This window comes from Melopsittacus undulatus, chromosome 1, assembly GCF_012275295.1.
Source record: "Melopsittacus undulatus isolate bMelUnd1 chromosome 1, bMelUnd1.mat.Z, whole genome shotgun sequence".
Lineage (NCBI taxonomy): Eukaryota > Metazoa > Chordata > Aves > Psittaciformes > Psittaculidae > Melopsittacus > Melopsittacus undulatus.
The window spans coordinates 86,894,327-86,913,563 of NC_047527.1; the positions used below are offsets into that span (position 1 = coordinate 86,894,327).

The 19,237-nt window shown below is 40.7% G+C and overlaps 2 protein-coding genes across 4 annotated transcripts in view; one reads left to right on the forward strand and one right to left on the reverse strand.

Annotated features, from left to right (window-relative positions):
* The window catches only part of LYRM4 (LYR motif containing 4), a 91,969-nt gene extending 75,196 nt beyond the window's left edge, over window positions 1-16,773 (reverse strand). The window contains exon 1 of one of the 2 annotated variants that reach the window (XR_004549851.1): window positions 16,442-16,665. Coding sequence is in view for 1 of the 2 variants with exons in the window: in XM_005149984.3 (XP_005150041.2) it covers window positions 16,442-16,527 (86 nt within the window). In the remaining variant the exon portion in view is untranslated. Of the gene's footprint in view, window positions 1-16,441 lie in introns of both variants that reach the window. The other variant, XM_005149984.3, reaches the window with a different exon arrangement.
* FARS2 (phenylalanyl-tRNA synthetase 2, mitochondrial) overlaps window positions 16,327-19,237 on the forward strand; it is a 241,101-nt gene continuing 238,190 nt past the window's right edge. The window contains exon 1 of one of the 2 annotated variants that reach the window (XM_005149915.3): window positions 16,327-16,693. The gene's annotated coding sequence lies outside the window, so the exon portion shown is untranslated. The remainder of the gene's footprint in view (window positions 16,694-19,237) is intronic. The other variant, XM_034064714.1, reaches the window with a different exon arrangement.

A 19,237-nucleotide genomic window follows, 5' to 3' on the forward strand; every position in this document is an offset into this window, starting at 1 on the left:
AACTATTGATATATCTCAGGATGGTCTTGGCTTTCACTGCTGCTAGGGCACACAGCTGGGTGTCTCCTAGGATCCCTAGTTCATTTTTGGCTGAGCTGCTCCCTAGCCGTCAGTCCCCAGCCTGTTCGGTGGCTGGGGCATCTCCTTCCCAGGCGTAACTTGATGAGTGAATGTCATATGGCTACTGTTGGCCTTTTCCTTCAGACTTCTGAGCCCTTGAGCACATTGGCTCCCCAATCTGGTGACACCTGCAAACTTACTGAGCAAGCGGTGTTGCTTCCTCTGGGCAATTAATAAAGATGTGCAGCAAGATGAGTCCCAGAATCATGCCCTGAAGACCCATCAACTCCCACCCTTTAAGCTCCAGCATCCAATCATTTTTTAAAGACCCATCCAAGATCATATCATCCTTGCTCAGATACAAGAATGTTGTGGGAGGCAGTGTTGAAAGTCTCCCTAAAGCAGAGGTAAACAACATCCATTGCTCTCTCCTTCTTCACAAATCCAAGCAATCATGTTAGTCAGTCATGATTTGCCCTTAGCTCCCAAACACCACCTTCTTCATAGTCCTAGAATACTGTCAGCACTATTCATAGTTATTTTTGCAGTTCTTTGAAACAGACATTTTTGTTGCTATACTTCTAAAAATAAAAACAGCTATTGGCTTAATTCTAAGTGTAAAGAATCTCTGCAGAAGGGAGTGCTTTATAGAAGGTCAGGGTTAAAAGAAAAAAGGAAAGATGCCCAAATGAAAGCATTCTTTTCATCTTAATTGGAGTTGCAACTGCAATGTTATATTGCAGAACAGGTTAAGAAAGAGGGTTACCACTGAAGGACCCAATCGAGCACATTGTTCAGTTAACAAGGCACTGGGCAAGGATGTGTTGTAGGAACTAGAACCAGAATTTGCCACAGATGAAAAGTGTCCTTATAGTCTGAAATGTCTAATAGCTCCCTGCTACGCTTTTGCTGCCAACTGCTCCCCAGGACACTTGGGTTGCCCAACAGTCCAATTACCAGGTGGGGAGTGCCTTGAAACCACAAGTTCAAATCCTGCTTTTTCTCTTCCTCATTTTGAGGCAAATATATAACCTTCCATTTGCTGTGCTGCTATTTCTGAACAGTTCTTAAAAAAGGACTGGCCTGCTGTGAATTGCCATTACAAATCCCATTTTATCTTTCTGGAAAGATTAGATTTTTAGTCCAACACTGTGACCAACATTCCTCTCTTCAGCATGACTAGGGGTTGCTTTTCATTCTAAGAAGAGAGGTAGTTTAGCTTGTGACTTGGGAAACCTGAAGAGGGCTAACCATTGGTGACTGTAACTATTCGTTTAGAAACCTTCTGTGTGCTAAGTAGACTTGCTGGATGGAAGTATTTCCCACTTGTCAGTGGAAAATTATGTGGTGTCTTTGATGAAGAAACAATGCTTATGTTTTTTTTTTTTGTTGTTGGGTTGGGTTTTTTTGGGGTTTTGTTTTCTTTAATTAAGCAACAAGGCATAAAGCCTTGGGATATTCTAACTTCTTGGATGGTCTGAATGATGATGAGATTTTGATATGAAATTTCTGAAGAAAGCATTTTTTCTGAATCTAGGCATGTAGATTTAGTAGCTATCTAGTTCCAGTACCCATTTTATTTTAATATGGAAATTATAAAAATGCCAATTCCTTAGAAAAGGGGTTGAGTATCAGACATATGTTGATAGCACACTGGTTTAAAATAACAATTAAAATACTCTGATTTACAAAAGACTTTAAGAAACAGTTCTCTGAAGGTTATCTGAGTTGAAGTTTTGTTGGTCGTTTTGACAGGCTACTAATTTTGAGCCTACAGAACAGACTTCTGGCAAAGTTGTGTGTCACAAAAGTGATTACAGAATCACAGAATCCCAAGGGTTGGAAGGGACTTCGAAAGATCATCTCGTCCAACCCCCCTGCAAGAGCAGGGAAACCTAGAGTACATCACACAGGAACTTGTCCAGGCAGGCCTTGAATATCTCCAATGTAAGAGACTCCACAACCCCCTGGGCAACCTGTTCTAGTGCTCTGTCACTCTTACAGTAAAGAAGTTCTTCCTGATGTTAACGTGGAACCTCCTATGCTCCAGTTTACACCCATTGCCCCTTGTCCTACCACTGGGTATCACTGAAAAAAGCCTAGCTCCATCATCCTGACACCCACCCTTTATGTATTTATAAACATTGATGAGGTCACCCCTCAGTCAGATTCTAGCAATAAACATGATTAGCTTTGTGTCTTGAATTTTGTTCAAGTAAACCAGCACTTTTTTGAGAAAGAATTTAAGCATCATAGATCTAAAATTAATCAAGTAAGAGATACTACTAGAATCTAGTAAAAGAACTGAAATTATATAAGATCCAGTCATCTCATGACAAAGACAACAATAAACCATAATTTATTAAGCAATCCATATTAAGTAACAGATGACATATTTTATCTGCTTATAGACAACACATTAGAAGTTACAGGATTTGGAAAACTGAAGATATTCTTGAAACTTTATTCTCTCATCTATTTCTATCACCTTTACAGCTTATCCAAAAAGCTTTTTTTCTTGTAACTCAGCCAGCAGTGACAAACCTCCCTCACTGTACCTCCCATCACCATGTGGCTCGATGACCTTCCCTCATTTACAGTGAAGCACTGCATGTTTAGTTTAGCAAATCAGCAACATCAATTTTGACAACAATAATGGATATTTGAAATTACAACGTAATACTTAACATAGAAAATTCTAATATATGCAAAGCTTATTAGTCAAATGTAGAGCCTAAAAAACCAATTTAGAACACATAACAAAATCATAGTCCCACTTTGCACATACAGAGTACTGAATAAAACTTTTTAGACATTTTAGATTGTAAATGTAGTGCCTTTGGACAATAGGTAAAATATTTCAGGAAGCCTAGACTCAGACTACTATGATTATGTTATCAGAGGCTCAGGAAAAAAAAACAAATGCAGGTAATTTTGCACACTGACTACCACCTAAGGCACAGAGAGACAAGTGAACTAGATTTTTCCTTCTGAATATTTTCTGTTTCATTTGTGTTGGGATATGGAAGTCATTAAAAGCTTTACACATGATAAGAGTAGCATAAAAAAAAGGGAGGCTGAAAATCCCAGCCTCATCCAAGAACGGAACAGTAACCCAGAAATGCAATGGGTACAAACTCTAGGTGTCACTTCCTCCTGATGGGAAATCAGATGTGGCTTCTTACACAATAAAAGAGTAAAAGGAAACATGGGTGAACAGAGGCAAGGTTTGAAGGGAAAAGAATATTCTGCTTGGCAAAGCTGATTGAGTAGCTTATTTACAGATCATGTCAGAGATAGATCTGAGGTTTTGAGGCTGGCACAGCTGATATTCACCTACTTAAATTACATCACATCTGTATGCACCAGATGTGACAGAACTATCCACCATGGCTTTCAGTACTTCATGGCTCTCCACTTCTTGTACCTGTCAGGTGCTATCAGCCCAAGTAAGCATTGAAAAAAGACAGATCCTGTGCAGGATAGTTATAGAACTATATGCCCACAGCTGTCAATCTTTGGAGCACAGTAACAATCAGCTAAGACACACCTGAGATCTCTGCCATCTCCAGTAAAAGAGATTCATGTTCTCAGGACCTGTATATCCTACATATCTTTCTGGAGTCCATAACTAACATATGACTCAAAGTAATACTAAATCCTAAGTGAAGTAATAAAACAGTATTGAAAGCTAATTTACCTAACAGGAAAAAAAACCCAAAACAAAAAAAACCAACAACCCCCCCCAAAACAAGCAAAATCTTACACTCATTTTCCTATTATTTTTCTACTGCTACTCTAAAAAGCAATGCAGGATGGATGACTGCTCTGCCAACCATGAAGCCAAGAGCATCTACCAGCCAACATGTTTCTTTTGAGCTATGCATGGCCTTCACCTCTAAAATTGTAGTGCACATACACTACTCCCCAAACTGTAGATCTCAGCAGACAATGCTCACTTTAATATGAGCAGACAATATAAAATTTAATACCAGACAGAAAAATAAGTTTAAATTTAAAATTTAAGCTATGTTGGCCCACTGGACAGAAGACATTCAAATAACCTGCTGACAGATCTTGTGTACACTGAAGCAGTTTAATCACTATTAACAGAAAGGAAGATCAGAAAAATTCAGGAAGAGAGAGATCAATTTTCTTTCTCTAAGAAGAGAAACATTGACAAAGTATTGTCTTTCAACCTAGTCAAGCCTAAGTACATTAAATTCAGATGTTAAAAATGTAAAGGTGAAAATAAAGCTAAGATCAGTTTTTAGAGTTTTCCAGTCAGCCTCTTAAGACTTTCTTTTAAAGGCTTATATGAAAAGCAAAATGCCCTCATTCTGTTTCTGTAAAATATGTCTATAGATATTCTATTGAACAAGAGTAAGTTCAGACTGGGACATTTATATAATCACAAAAGGTATCGTGTATCAAGCTGAAAATATTATAATCCCCCACAGACAGTACCTTAGCAGCTAATTAAAAGTCCCAAGAAAGTACTCACTCATGACAGCGACAAGAAGTGACAAGAAGTGACAAAAAAAGTGACAAAAAGTGACAAGAAGTGACAAAAAGTGACAAAAAAGTGACAAAAAGTGTCTGACAAAAAAAGGACTTTTGTCCTTTATTTGCAAGTAAGAAAAAAATCCCATACAGCAAACACCAACTCCTTTCTCTCCCAGAAGCTCATGGCTGTGAGGAGCTCTTCTCAGGCACTCTAAATGAGGAGTCAACATGTGGCTTAAAACTCAGTGACTCAGGTGAGTACTGGCTGAGGTTACCGCATAAGATATTAGGAGAAGAAGAGATATGAAGGGTGCTCTATTTATGATAACAGTGTTTTCAGTGTAACATGTTATGACTAGGGCACATTACCTTCCCTTTGACATGCAACATGACCTTCCATTCCCCAGGGTAGGAGCAAGTGTTTCCAGTCTCAGAATAAATTACTCATAGAAGCTGAAGAAGCACCAGGTCCCTACCTAATGGTGGCAGTAACTTGTTACTGATGGAGAATTTCTCCTTCAAGGACTGCAACAAACTGTTAGGAAATAGAACCCCACAATCAAGCCTCAAAAGCCATATATGTACATACTGCCACTAGTTCACAGAATGAGGAGTTCTGTCTCAGTATATTTATTTGCTCAACACTGCATCGCTGTAGCTGGTACGATCATATTTATCCTATGTATTCATCCTCTGCAAACCTAGAAACCTATTTGAAGATCTACACAAAAGATATTTATTCTTATTATTTTGTAAACAAAACACTTCAACATTTATTTACATGTTGTAAATGAGTCAGATCAGAGAAAAAGCATTCCGAGACATCTGCTTTACTTTGAACAGTGATAAAACTACTCAAATCAATAAATGTTTCCCCTTCAAAACGCGTTTACATATGAAGACCATTAATTTGAAAATCTATTTGATAATATATTGGACTAAAAATACCACTGTGATAATTTAGATGAGTCGAAGACGTATTCTCGAACTTCAGAGCAGGTAAATTTCAAGGCAACACAATGCTCTTTGTTTTACATCCAGAACATAACTCAAGCTATAAACCTCTAGGACACACTGCAGCTTGTACTATGTCTTATATACTTCATTTGAGCTGTACTGACTTTAAAATATTTTCTTGAGAAGTAAGGAGTCTGATGTTATTTAAATAAGTAAAAACATTGATTACAGGGAAGGCACATTTTGATGAATGGTTGAATTGTTTCACAAAGGATTCCATTACTGATTAAATTCAAAACTTCACAAAACATGATGGCTTGTACCTACCTATCACCTTCCACTCTCAGTTCCCGTTCTTAACTGTGATTAACAACGCAAATAAATAACAGCACCAGAACCCCCCTCCCCTGTCTATTTAACTCTTTCACTCCTATACTAACAGTGTGCAGAAAAGTATTTAATGCTCACTGAACATATAACCATCAACTGTGGCTATCCACAAGATGAACTGACTTTCTCCAGCACCAAGGCTCTGAGGAAACCTGTATCCACATTTCTCCTGCTTATGCAAATGATATTCACATCTGCCTGTGACTGCAAATGAGCACTGTGACAACCTGCATGTTTCTTGGAGAAATAAATAATTCCAGTAAATAAAGACTACCATGCAAAAATGTTGTCATGTATCCTGTAAGTAAGTGCTAGTTAGCAGAAATCACGTGCTGTGCAAGAGAAAGATAGAGGCAACTCTGTAAAGACTGACCTCATGGAATACACCAAATTATTCTCATAGCCACTTAAAGTCACAGGACCAAGTTCAATTACATAACCTTCAATACCATGACGGATTAATCATTGCCAGTGTACCAGAACCGGTTATAGTTTCAGAGGAAATTGTCTTTTTTTTTTTTTAAAAAAAAAACCCCACATACTTTCTCTGGCAGCTAAAATACGACAATCTTACTTTTATACAAGTTAATGATTTACAAACAGGCCTTTACTGGTTCCAGACTATGATATGCTAGACAAGCACACTCAGAAGGATGGTCATGACCTGGCAATAAAGTTTGTGGAGAATGCGACTGTCCCACAAGGCATTTTGAATCGCATGCTGATTTGATGCAAAATGTTCAGGGAGCGGTATTTATTTAAACACTGGTTTCTTGCAAAGTATATTAAAAAACATGCAGTAAATTATTTCAACTTATACATCAGCATTTCCTAAATTTAAGTTACACATCTTTTGATCGAAGTGCTATTGGATTCAAGGGGGGAGGAGGTGGAGAGGGGAAAGGCCCTGCAATACAACAGAGATTCATTTGTAATGAGACTTGTGCTATAATATTAATTGTTCAGCTGTGTATAGTGTCCTGAGAAAACCTTGTAATTTTATGTGGAGATTCGATGAAGAAGAATTAGAACAGAATGAAAAGTACAAAAAACGTAAGGGAAAAGGCCATTTTTGGTAATGCTATTCCAAACAGAATATTGAATAAATGAATTGTGGCATCTTCATTCTTAAGAAGGAATTATAATATTAGTAAGAATCACCAAGGCGATTCTTGGAACATCCTCTGTACTGAGTTGTGAGCAAAACAGCCACAGAACAGATGGCCCAAATATTCTCCATGCAAGAAAACAATAAAGTTTTATTTTCATGCCCATTTTTCTTGGAAAAGCAGACAACCATGAACAATCTAGTACAACATACTTTTTTCATCAGCAAACCCAAAAACTGTGGGAGGAGCTTTATCAAAGAGGTAATTCAGAACACATTGTTGCTATCCATTGCTGCCTAAAGTGGTTCTCAGTATTACCTGATTGACTGCAGTTTCTTCCTTTTGCAAAATTACTTTGATTTTTTAAGTCTGGTTGTCTTGAGAATACTTGAAATACTAGCTGTGTCTATGCCTTGAATAAGTCTTGATGTTACAATGTCAGCATCTTTTCATCATGGACAGCATACAGACAAATACAATGAGTAACTAAATGTTATCACAGAATCATAGACTGGCTTGTGTTGGAAGGGATCTTAAAGATCATCTAGTTTCAAACCCCATGCCATGGGCAGGGACACCTTCCACTAGACCAGGTTATGTTAGTTAGAGCCACATTCAAAAGTAAGGGAAGGAGGAGGTGAACTAGGAAACAATTACTACATTATAAAGTGTTTTTCATTTACTAGAAATCACATGCATATGTCTGATTGAAATGAATCAGTGCTAGAGGCAGTATTTTTTCTATTACTCTCATTAGTTCATAAACAAATTTTACTGGTAATTAAGTCTTACGTGAAAAATGTCCCTGTTCTACTGTGCTATACATAGATGACAAATAATGTCTTGGGTAATAACCACATGATATTTACTCAATTTTGGTGCCTTTACTAAAATAACAAAGTCTGTTAATCAGGCTTTTAAGGAAACCTCCACTCATTTGCCTTCCAACTATAAAACTTCAATTTTTTCAGAACTCCTTATGGCAGGTAGGACTCCAGAATTTCCTTCCAAGTTATTACTATTCAAAACTCTCCTGTGCCAAGAAAAGTAAGCCAAGAAAATTAAATCAAAACCAGTGTGCAGTTACCCTTTATTGTTTAGGAAGAGCATAAATTTTACAAGGGTAAAGTGAGTACATCTGGAAAATGACAATCACTGTTGTACCTTGAAATCCAAGAAAGCAAGTCCTTATGATCAACAGAACTTTGATAGAATGATTCTCAGTTAGGAAATGTTACTATCAAAAAAATCAAAACACTTGTCAAAATGGTTCCCATTTGGTTTAAAATTTCTTTTCAGATGGTATAATGGTTATGTTTTGACAATTTTGGAACAGAATGCTTTAGTTGTCTTTCCAAAATATTTTATGTATAGAATACTGAAGTCAAATGGAAATACTTCAGTACTGTCACTCCCAAAGTCTAACATTCCAAAATTATGCTCCTATGCCTCTAGATTTTCCACCAAAGTGCATGCATTTCCATGTTTTACTACAATTCAGAGTGTAATCATAGAATCATAGAATAGTTAGGATTGGAAAGGACCTCAAGATCATCTAGTTCCAACACCCCTGCCATGGGCAGGGACACCTCACACTAAACCATATCACCCAAGGCTTCATCCAACCTGGTCTTGAACACTGCCAGGGATGGAGCATTCACAACCTCTCTGGGCAACCCATTCCAGTACCTCACCACCCTCACAGTAAAGAATTTCTTCCTTATATCCAGTCTAAACCTTTGCTGTTTAAGTTTCAACCCGTTACCCCTTGTCCTATCACTACAGTCCCTAATGAACAGCCCCTCCCCAGCATCCCTGTAGGCCCCCTTCAGATACTGGAAGGCTGCTATGACTTCTCCACGCAGCCTTCTCTTGTCCAGGCTGAACAGCCCCAACTTTCTCAGCCTGTTTTCATCCTGATGCTTTTCACAGTTCCCATCCTAATCAAGAGACGAACACCATCCAGAGCTCTTGTGCATTCAGATTTAACACTAATAACCATATTCAAGCATAAATGATTCTTACAGAATAGGTAATAGGTGATTGGTGACAGCCAGTAGGGCTTCACTGAGGGCAAACTGTGCCTTACAAATCTGTTTTTCTTCTATTACAGGGTTACAGTGTTGGTGGATAATAGAAGAGTGACTGACATCATCTACCTGGACTTCTGCAAAGCATTTGACATTGACCCACACAATATCCTTGTCTCTAACCTGGAGAGATGGATTTGATAGATGGAACACTCAGTGGATAAGTAATTGGCTGTATAGTTGCACTCAAAGAGTTGTGGTCAACAGCTTGATGTCCAAGTGGAAACCAGTGATGAGTGGCATCCCTCAGGTCAGTATTGGGCCTAATATTGCTCAACATCTTTGTCAGGGACATGGACAGCGGGATCAAGCGCACCTTTAGCAAGCTTGCCAACAACACTTAGTTGTGCTGTGAAGTAAACATGCTGGAGGGAAGGGATGCCATCCAGAGGTACCCTGGTGGGCTGGAGAGGGGGGCCCATGCAAAACTCCTTAAGTTCAACAAGGCCAACTGCAAGGTCATGCACCAGGGTTGGAGTAATCACAAACACAGCTACATGTTGAGCAAAGAACAGACTGAGAGCACCCATGAGAAGGATATGGGGGGTCTTGGTTGAGTAAAAGCTCAACATAACCTGGCAGTATTGCAGCACAGAAAGCCAGCCACATGCTGGGCTGCATCAAAAGGAGCATGGCCAGCAGGCTGAAGGAGGTGACTGTCCCTCTCTATTCTGCTCTCATCAGAACCCCCACCTGAAGTACTGCATTCAGCTACGGGGCTCCCCACACAAACAGGACACGGAGCTGTTGGATCAAGTCCAGAGGAGTGCCACACGATGATAAGAGAGCTGGAGCACATCTCCTGTGAGTACAGGCAGAGAGACTTGGGGTGGCTCAGCATGAAGAAGAAAAGGCTTCAGGGAGACCATCCAACAGCCTTCCAGTACCTAAAGGAGGGCCTACAAGAAAGCTGCACAGGAACTTTTTACAAAGAAATGTAATGAACAGGACAAGGCTTTAAACTGAAAGAGGGTAGATTTAGATTAGATATAAGAGGCTCTTTACTGTGAGAGTGATGAGGCACTAGAACAGGCTGCCCAGAGAAGCTGTGGCTGCTCCATTCCTGGGTAGCCAGGTTGTTCAGGGCTTTGAGCAACCTGGTCTACTGGAATGTGTCCCTGCCTGTGGCAGGGGAGTTGGAACTGGATATCTTTTAAAGTCCCTTCCAACCGAAGCCATTCTATAATTCTGTGCATAAAATATCATAAAATAACATAATAGCAAAATATCTGCATAGTATGTGATCACTGAAATGGCCAAGAGTTATCTCCCCAAAGAAAGAGGTATTAATAAGGTCAATCACCAAGCTGTGTGAATGTTTTATAACACTGATCTGCAAAGGTGCAGTACTTGTGTGCCCATTATTTGGGGTCATGCAGCTGCCAGACCAAAACAAGTGTCTGCAATGGTGTAGAACAGAAATCATCCTGCACCCCAGGCTCAGGAACACCACAGCTGCTTGTAGCCCTGACTTTTTTTATAGTTTTCAAGTAGATTACAGAGATAGCCATTTACTCATGTGGAAAATTAACTCAAAACCTCCTAAAGTTTATTATCGCTCAGAACACAAAAACAATTACATAGAGAGAAGGAAAAATAAGTTACCTGCTTTCTTTGCACGGTCAAGGAAAAAAAATGGATATTGTAAAGCTGCAGTTAAGCCACTTTACAAGTAAGTCAGAGAGTGCTGGACAGAACTGACATTTTCATTTTTCCCTGTGTTCCTTATCTCAGCAACAAACTAGCACTTCAGACAGAGCACAGTACTTTCTATAACATGGCAAGACTTTGTTTCCTTGTGGTTTTGACTATTTATTTTTAAACACCGTTTAGTCTTACTTTTCCTTCCTAGCACATAGAAACATAGCAAAAACTGACACTGTGCTGGCACATCTTGTCAGTCATAAACTTAGTTAGGAGAACCAGTAAGAAAAGGCTTATTTAGCTTGGATAACTATCACATGTAAAATTGTAACATGGTTGCATATCACTTAGGTGATTTAATAAAGTATTAAAGTGACTAAATAAGGTATGTCAGGAGGAAGAGAAAGAAACACAGATTTGAAAAGGTGCTGGGGTTTTTTTCCCCTAAATTTTACTTAGTTACTTGGTGTGAATTACGTGGCATATGCCAACATACTGCACTGTCCCAGCTCCTCACCTTAGCCTAAGAAGTTGATCAGCACCTTTACTATTTGATCAAGACTTAAATTTGGGTAGCAGTTAGCAAGAAGTCTCGAAATCAAAAACACTGACAGTAGTGGAACAGCAACAGAAACAATGAGAAATGGTACATTGCTAAACCAGACCCCTTGTCCAAAATAGTTGTTTATTTTTGTGTTTAATCAGTAGTAACTACCTTTGCGCAACAGCGGCTGGCATCTAACATAGTTCCTTTTTCCATTTTCCTGTTTCCAAAGAGCAGACTAAATCTTGCACACAGCCATAACCAGCTGAAATATTTTCTTTAACACAGATCAGCTTATTTATGTATATCAGTATGAGTTATCACATCTACACACAGGGAATCCATGATAAATTTAATGACACTGACCATGAAAAAAACTTTTTTCAGGCTTATGGGAGTAACAACTCATTGCCACAAAGAAAAAAAATAAAAAAATCAGACCCCCCCCCCAAGCATTTTAGTTGTTAGTATTGTTTTTTACTCTGCTTCCATGTATGCAGAAGACCTCAAATTGCAAAAATGAAAGTTCTGCTAAAACTTCTCATCAAACTTTTACATTAAATTCAGATATTAAGCTTAATACCAAAACATGAGAATCACAGACCTTCCCCTCCCAAACAGCTTTAATGCTAAAAGAATGCTAATGCCTTAAGAACATGTTCTGCCCCGTATAGCAGAATCCCTGAATTTTAACTTCCCAAACTTTCATTCAGAATGCAAAAGCAACATTTCTCACAAGCACCTTGAGATTTTTAAAATTAAGATTTTCTATACATAAAATCTTTTAAAGACTAAATTAAAATCCATATGAAGTTCAACAAAGACAAGTACAAGATCCTGCACCTGGGAGGACATAAACAAGGAGCCCAGCACAGGATAGGATCCGTGTGGCTGGGGAGCAGCCTTGCCTAAAGAGACCTGTGGGGCCTGATGGACAAGCAGCTGAAAACAAGTCAGCAGTGTGCATCAGTGAAGGCAAACCAGATCCTGGTCTGCACCGGCAGGGCCATTACTAGCAAAGATGGGATCATTGTACTCAGCACTTCCCAGGTTGCACCCGGATTGCTGAGTTCTGGTCCACACAATGCAACAAAGATGTGGACAGACTGGAGGTCCAAGGGAAGGCCACAAGAGTTAAGTCTCTTCTAACTGGAGGAGGCTTGGGGCTGGGAGGGAAGGGGGGAGGAATCTCATCATGGCTTCCCAGTAATTAAAATGCAGCCACAAAGAGTATGGAGGCTCTGTCTTCATAAGGAACCACATGGATAACACAAGGGGTAACAAGTATAAGTTACACTAGGAGAGGTTTCATCTGGGCATAAGAAAAAAATCTTTCCCAGTGAGAACAATCAATCACTGGAACAACCTCCTGAGGGATATGGAGGCCATGGTAGAGTCCTGATCACTGAAGGTTTTCAAGATGCAACTGGACAGGGTCCTAGATAATTTCAACCATCCTTTTCCCATAAAAGGCTGGACAAGATGATATTTGGAGGTTGCTTCCAACCTGGGTTGTTCTACAGCTCTATGTTCTATGACTCCCTGAAATCACATCAACAACTGTATTATTCAAAGAAGGAAAAGCAACTGGCACTGAAATAAAACAATTATTTACTTTGCTCAGGTTCGTTCTTAGGTTAGAGATTTGCAAAAATCACATTTACTATCTTTAAAATTTTGAAGGATGTGTCTCAGACAAAACGGCATGCATTCAATTAACTTGTTTCCAATGTAAAACCTGTTTTGACAGTTTTCCTTCCCTGATTCTTCTGTATTCTTGGTATTTTTATTCAACTAGTTTTCAAATACTGCACATTCTAACTGAAAAATAAAATTCCATTGAAATGCAATTTGCACAGACAAGACATAGAAACTTAGAATGGTTAGGGCTGGAAAGGACTTTAAGATCATCTAGTTCAACCCCTGTGTAGTTCATTTACATATATATGAGTTATAGTTTTATAAATAAAACCCATAACATTCACCAGTTAATAGAGTACGTAATAGATAACTGGAATAAATATAAAATAAATCAAGAAATACCTTTTAAAACCATATTAATTATTTTCAGAAAAATTCCAGAGAGATTTACCGCATCTGACATTGCTCATAACTATAGAAATCCAAGAACTGGAGAGGAGATCAATCAAAAGCATGTCATAACAATGTTTCCCAGAACTTTCTAGCCAGTGCCAGTTTCTTTGTAGGCCAAGGCAGGCTGGGGACCTGACAATCATAGTAATGTTTTTCAGCTAGAATCTCTATAGCTTATCAAAGTCAATCTCCTACTTGAAGTAGGCCTACCCATAGGTCAGCCATGGTGCTGTTTGGTTAAACCTATCATGAAGCCATCAAAAATGAAGATGTCAAAAATCTCTCTGGGTGACCTGCTGCAGTTCTGTGCTCTCTTTTAGAAAAAGACCTCTTTGACTACATTCCCATGTTGTGACCATCGAGCTTCAGTCATGTTAAGCAAACAAGAAACTTGTAAATTCAGATTACCATCATTTGCAACCAGATGTTTTAACAGCTTTCACAAGTTTATAAATTCTTTCATTTTCTGTACCAAAAAGACCCCCACACAACATAAAGCCATTATTTAAGTAGCAAATTTTATTCTATTTAGAAACTATCCCTTAAATCAATTTAGATTAGACTGCAATCCAACATGTAAAACATCAGAGTATCTACTTTTTGTCAGCCAAGCTGAAGAAAACAGTACACTTGAAAAACCACCTTTGGATTCAAAACTTAACATCTTCCCTCTTTGCTTATTGCTTTTCCTGCAGTACAAATCACTCTTCCTTCCTCAGACAGTCTGCATGGGTAATAGGGCAGAAGGGCAGACATGAAATTACTTACAGTCTACTAAATTCTCTCTCCCTGCTGTTAAAACCTGGCCCACACATCTGGGCCTCCGAACACTCCATAATATTTACTGCAGGGCTTTGGAGATGTTGCTGTGTGTTGTTATTCTGAAGGCTGTCAGTGGTAACCTCAATTACTTAAAGAAATTAACTTTAATCTTCATAGTTACAGCATTAAAAGTTCTTTTGGATGGTAAAAATAAATACTAGATACTACCAGATGATATATATATTGTATTTGCTAGGAAAGTCACAAACCAAAAATATTGATTTTTCCATCACAATCTCTACGTACACATTTAAGAGAAAATGCACAGCAAGCAAATAAGGGTACAGCAACCATATGATCATACTCCAGATGCACACTTACAAATCCATACTGTTTGCAATAATTAACATCCTGAAATTCTTTAACTTAAATAATGAATCTTCAAACTTTCTACATTACTACAAATTGGCTCTTTACAAAAGTATTAGGCTTACTCCGGGGTACTACCATATCATATTAGAGCATATTAGAGTGACGACACGCTTATCTTGGCACAGAAGCAGTCAGCGAACTGCCAATTTTAGTTATGGGTGTGGCATAAACACTAAGGCAGAACTGTTGTTGTGGTCCCAGCAGATCTCTACATATAATAGCGGCTGATCATTTCTTGCTAGGAACTGCTATTGCTTTTAGTGGACACAAATGTGTAATGTGTATTACGGCAAGACTTTAAGCAGTTGCTGATTTACAATATTTAAGGACAGGGTCAAAAACTGAGATATCTCCATTAAGTAACGGGAAGACTTGCACTGTGATACAGTGTCAAAAAAAAACCCAGATATCCAAGGTAAACACTTATTATTTCTGTCCTTTAAAATTTGCTAGTATAAAAACACTAAAATAAACAGAACAGAAAGTTTCATATTGTGTTAAGCAGAAAACTCATTCATGCACCTCTTACTGTGTTCCTTGCCTTTGAGCTGCATGCCAACATTTCCATCTGGCCAAGGGCCCCAAGGTATATATTCTGGGGGGAGCTGGAAGGGTGACTGGGCTCTGGGTATGGTCTAGGTGCTGGGCAAAGGTCGGGGGGTCCACATATGGTCTGTGAGGCTGGTGCCACCACTCTGAGGTAGTACTGGCTTGGTTCCTCTCACTGCTGTAGACTCAGCTTTCTCTCTGGTCACTACCCAGCACAAACTCATTGCTGTGGCCCAGACAGGAGCTACATTCAGCTGTCCACCAACTGCACATTTCAAGCATCAAGCCATCCCTGTTACATACAATCCTCTGTTTGTTAGCCAGAATAACGACGAAGATCAGGGGGATGTCTTGGTAGTATGGGAATACAATGCACACATGTGCTGCTGCATGGAGTTAGCAATGAAGGTTTATTAGTTCCAGCTAAGTTTCAGCCCCACAGGCTTTCTTCTCGTGGCATTACCTCACACAAGGTCTGAGGAATACTTATGCCTTGAAGAGCTCACCACGGTTATGCAAGTTCAAAGGCTTCTCTATCGAATTCTTGCCAGGCTGGAGATGAATCACAGCAAAGGTAGCTCACATGTCTCTGCCTCTAGTCGAAATGAGCAGTCAAGTGAGTAAACTACCAGTGGGTAATGCAATTTTGCCAGTGCTGGTTAGGAGCACCCCATGTGAATGCAGCAGATACCTAACGGAGACTAGGCCCTATGCCTGTAGCATACAGGCAGGCATACACTTTGCCAAAACCAGGTCTTTCACCAACAGCCATGAAGGCAGCCAAGCACACAGTATGGCATCGTGTGTGGCGGGACAAGTGAACCCTGCAACCTCATTGCACACAGCACACGGTGCCAGGGTTTGGCTGGGAACCCAACGTCTTCCAGTACAACCAGGGCTGCAGCCTGGCTCAATTTCTCCCCTGACAGAAGGACAGCATCCAGACCAGGCACGAAATTGTTACTCTGGGACAATCCCGATCTTGTCGTTTCCTCCTACAACAAGCAGTCTATAATCCGGTGTTTTCGAGGCAGCCAGCGGCCAGGCACGGGGACCAGGGTCTGACAGCTCCCTGAGCCCCGAAGCAGGGCCCAGGCTCCAGCCCGGGCACGCTGCCGCGGCCGGGCCCGCTCTCGCTCCTGCTTCCAGAGCACAACTCTACGGGGAGGTCACGACTCCCCTGTGCCCGCCAAAACCGGGCCCCTCATGCCCATCCCCAAGCGATGCCGGCATTCCCCGCCCCAGTTACCCCCACGCCTCCGCGGGAAGAAGCAGAACCGTCCCCGCCCGGGCCGGGAGCGCACCTGTAATTGTAGCTGCTGAAGCGCTGGCTCTCCCGCAGCAGGGCCCGGTACAACCGCAGCACCTGGGCCCGGCTGGACGCTGCCATGTTGCCGACACCAGGTGGGTCCTCCCGCGGCGAGGCCCTTTTCCCCGCCCGTAGCGCCCGAGGCCGTGCCGGCGTCCGGAGCCGCCTACCGGCACCCACGCCGGCCTCTCTGCGCGGGGGGCGGGGGGGAACCGCGGCGGCAGGAGCGGGAGCGCACGGCCTGGCGGTGAGTGATGAGACGGAGGGGAGCAGCGGCCGCGGCTCGGCCTGGGCCCAGCGACAGGCCCGGGGCGGGGCCGAGCCGAGCGAGGCCGCAGCTTCAGCGCCGCAGAGGAGGAGGAAACTCTTCCCCGGCTGAGGCAGCCTTGGGGGACGGCGGGCGGGTTTTCTGCGCCTTGGGCTCGGGGCCGGTCTTGCCGACTGAGTCCTGTCTGGCGCTGCTGGGCCTACGTGCCTTCAGGTCCGCTGCGGGGTTGTTGCTTAAGCTCGGTTTACCCTGAAGCGCCACAACTACTTCTCCGCGGGGGATCTTGTCAGGCTCGGTCGGTACTGAGAATGGCCCGAAGGTTGGCAGGGCAGGAAGGCCTAAGAGATAATGAAAGCAAAAGTAGCGTTCAAATAAACTAGCCAGTGATAGCAACCTAGTTGTGTGCACCCATTTTCATTATTGGTGTGTTGTATGAGGAGGTGGGTGCTGGCGAGGTGAGGTTGATGTAGGGCCTTGAAACGAGCAACAGGTGATGGGTGTTTGGCAACTGCATCAAAATTGATGAATTTGCAATGAGTGCTCACGAGTGCTAGTGCACTGGGGCCTGGTGTGCTGTAGCTGCCTGTGTGGTATGTTGTTTTTGTTATCCGAGTTTAAGGTGGATTCTATTATTTAAGCTAACTTGACCTATGTATAGTGTAGGTATTGGTTAAGTTATGAGTGTGTGTAGCTTGATGAGCATTTCTTGTGCCTGGGCTTTTATTTTCAATTTGAAATCTCCATTTATTTTTGAAGTTTGTGATTTTTCTTACTTTTTTTACACATCTCTGAGAAATTACTATATGGCCTGTATCAGTGCCCTCCCCTGAGTTTCCCTATTTGTGCAAGTGTTCAGAAGCTGGATAACTGTGAATTTCAGGTGAATTTCATACACAGACCTTTGTGTTTTGAAACTGTCGCTGAAAAAGGAGGTGCTCAGGCAAGAATGGGTGTACACCGTGCCTATGCATCATACAGGCCACAGAACAGCACGCTACCTGAGCCATTTAAACTAAGTTCTGTTTGCTAAATCTTTGGCTTTTATTTTTCTTTGCTGTGAGGCTGGTAGGTTTTTTTTCTACTTAAGCACTTTTTTTATTGGTTATACCAGAAGCATTTGATCTTTTTGTTGCTGGAAACAACATGTGCCGTATACCTAGCATCTTCTTCTCCTGAAAGTTTTGCTACTGCAGAATAAACTTGATTTTGTAATTTATAGGTATATATAGGTTATACGTGTGTCTGGCAAAAGTGTGTCAGTTGCCGCTACTAGTGGAGCTCATACGATTGTATGTGTACTTTGAGTATTATTTGTGTTACTTGTACATCTGATGTAATTTACAATTGTAAATAGTTGTAAATATTTACTATTTAAATAGTATAGACACACGTAGATTTATCTCATATTCATCTTTATTGGTATGCTATGTTTTGGCACCATTGTTAGGCTTCTGGAAGTGGAGATTTTCCATATATGGCAAATTTCTTAGGTATTCTCTGTATCAAAACCAAAATGAGAAATGTTAGAGGAAGACTGAGACACTGATAAGTACCAGGCTTTTGAGGTCTTCCCTTATAAGTTACAAAGCAATGTGGGCTAGCTTTTGGCACTCAGGAAGCCCAGACAGAAAAATATTAAGTCAAGCATACTTGTTAATTGCCTGTGGGACCAGCTAAATTCTCATTGTAGCCCAAGCCATATTACTGACACATGTTGCCATGCTAGAAGTGAAGTTTCTCTAAGGTGCTCATTCTCCCCATCTTTGCAGCTGTTGGTGGCTGGGTTGCTTAATATGTGTTAAAGCAGAACTCTTGCTGAGTTCTAAAAAGCAGCAGAGGCAACTCTACCCATTCTTTTGATCGTGGGCTTCAGACAGCTTAAAAGTCAGGGATCTGTCATGTACAGAGCAAAACTTACCTTTGAGAGTTCAGCAAAGTTACATTAAATCACTCTGTAGATCAGCATGACAGTCCATCTAATTTTATAACAGCCTTCTTTATTATTGTGAGAAATGAAGTTTTGATGCTCCAGTCCTCAGCTCTAAAAGATGAGAGAGTTAATTGGGAAGAATGCAAAATATATTAGGCAAATTTTGTTTACAAGAACACCATTGATTTAGTATTTGTAAAGTAATTATGAATTTCTAAATAGCTTCAGGTGCTAATCCTGTTCCTGAATCTCTGTGACAGATTTTGTAGTTTTATACATTTTTTTAAGATAACTATTTTTTTTCCTCTCAAAGCAGCATGGAAACCTAAGTTTAGAATAGGCAATAAACACATGCAATGTACTACCAAATGCAAAGTAAACATACCCGACGAAAAAAGTCTTTCCTCTTGTTTTCCTTCCCTGACCTAAACATTACATTAAAACTCAAGGAGGCAAGAACAAGACTGGTGTGAAGGGGAACAGCTGTTACATTCTCCAATGCATATTGGATGTTTTGTCGTACTCTGCTGAATTGTTCCTTGTAGTACACTATTTCAGCTTTATGACGTGCCAGTTAACACTAAGAGGGCATG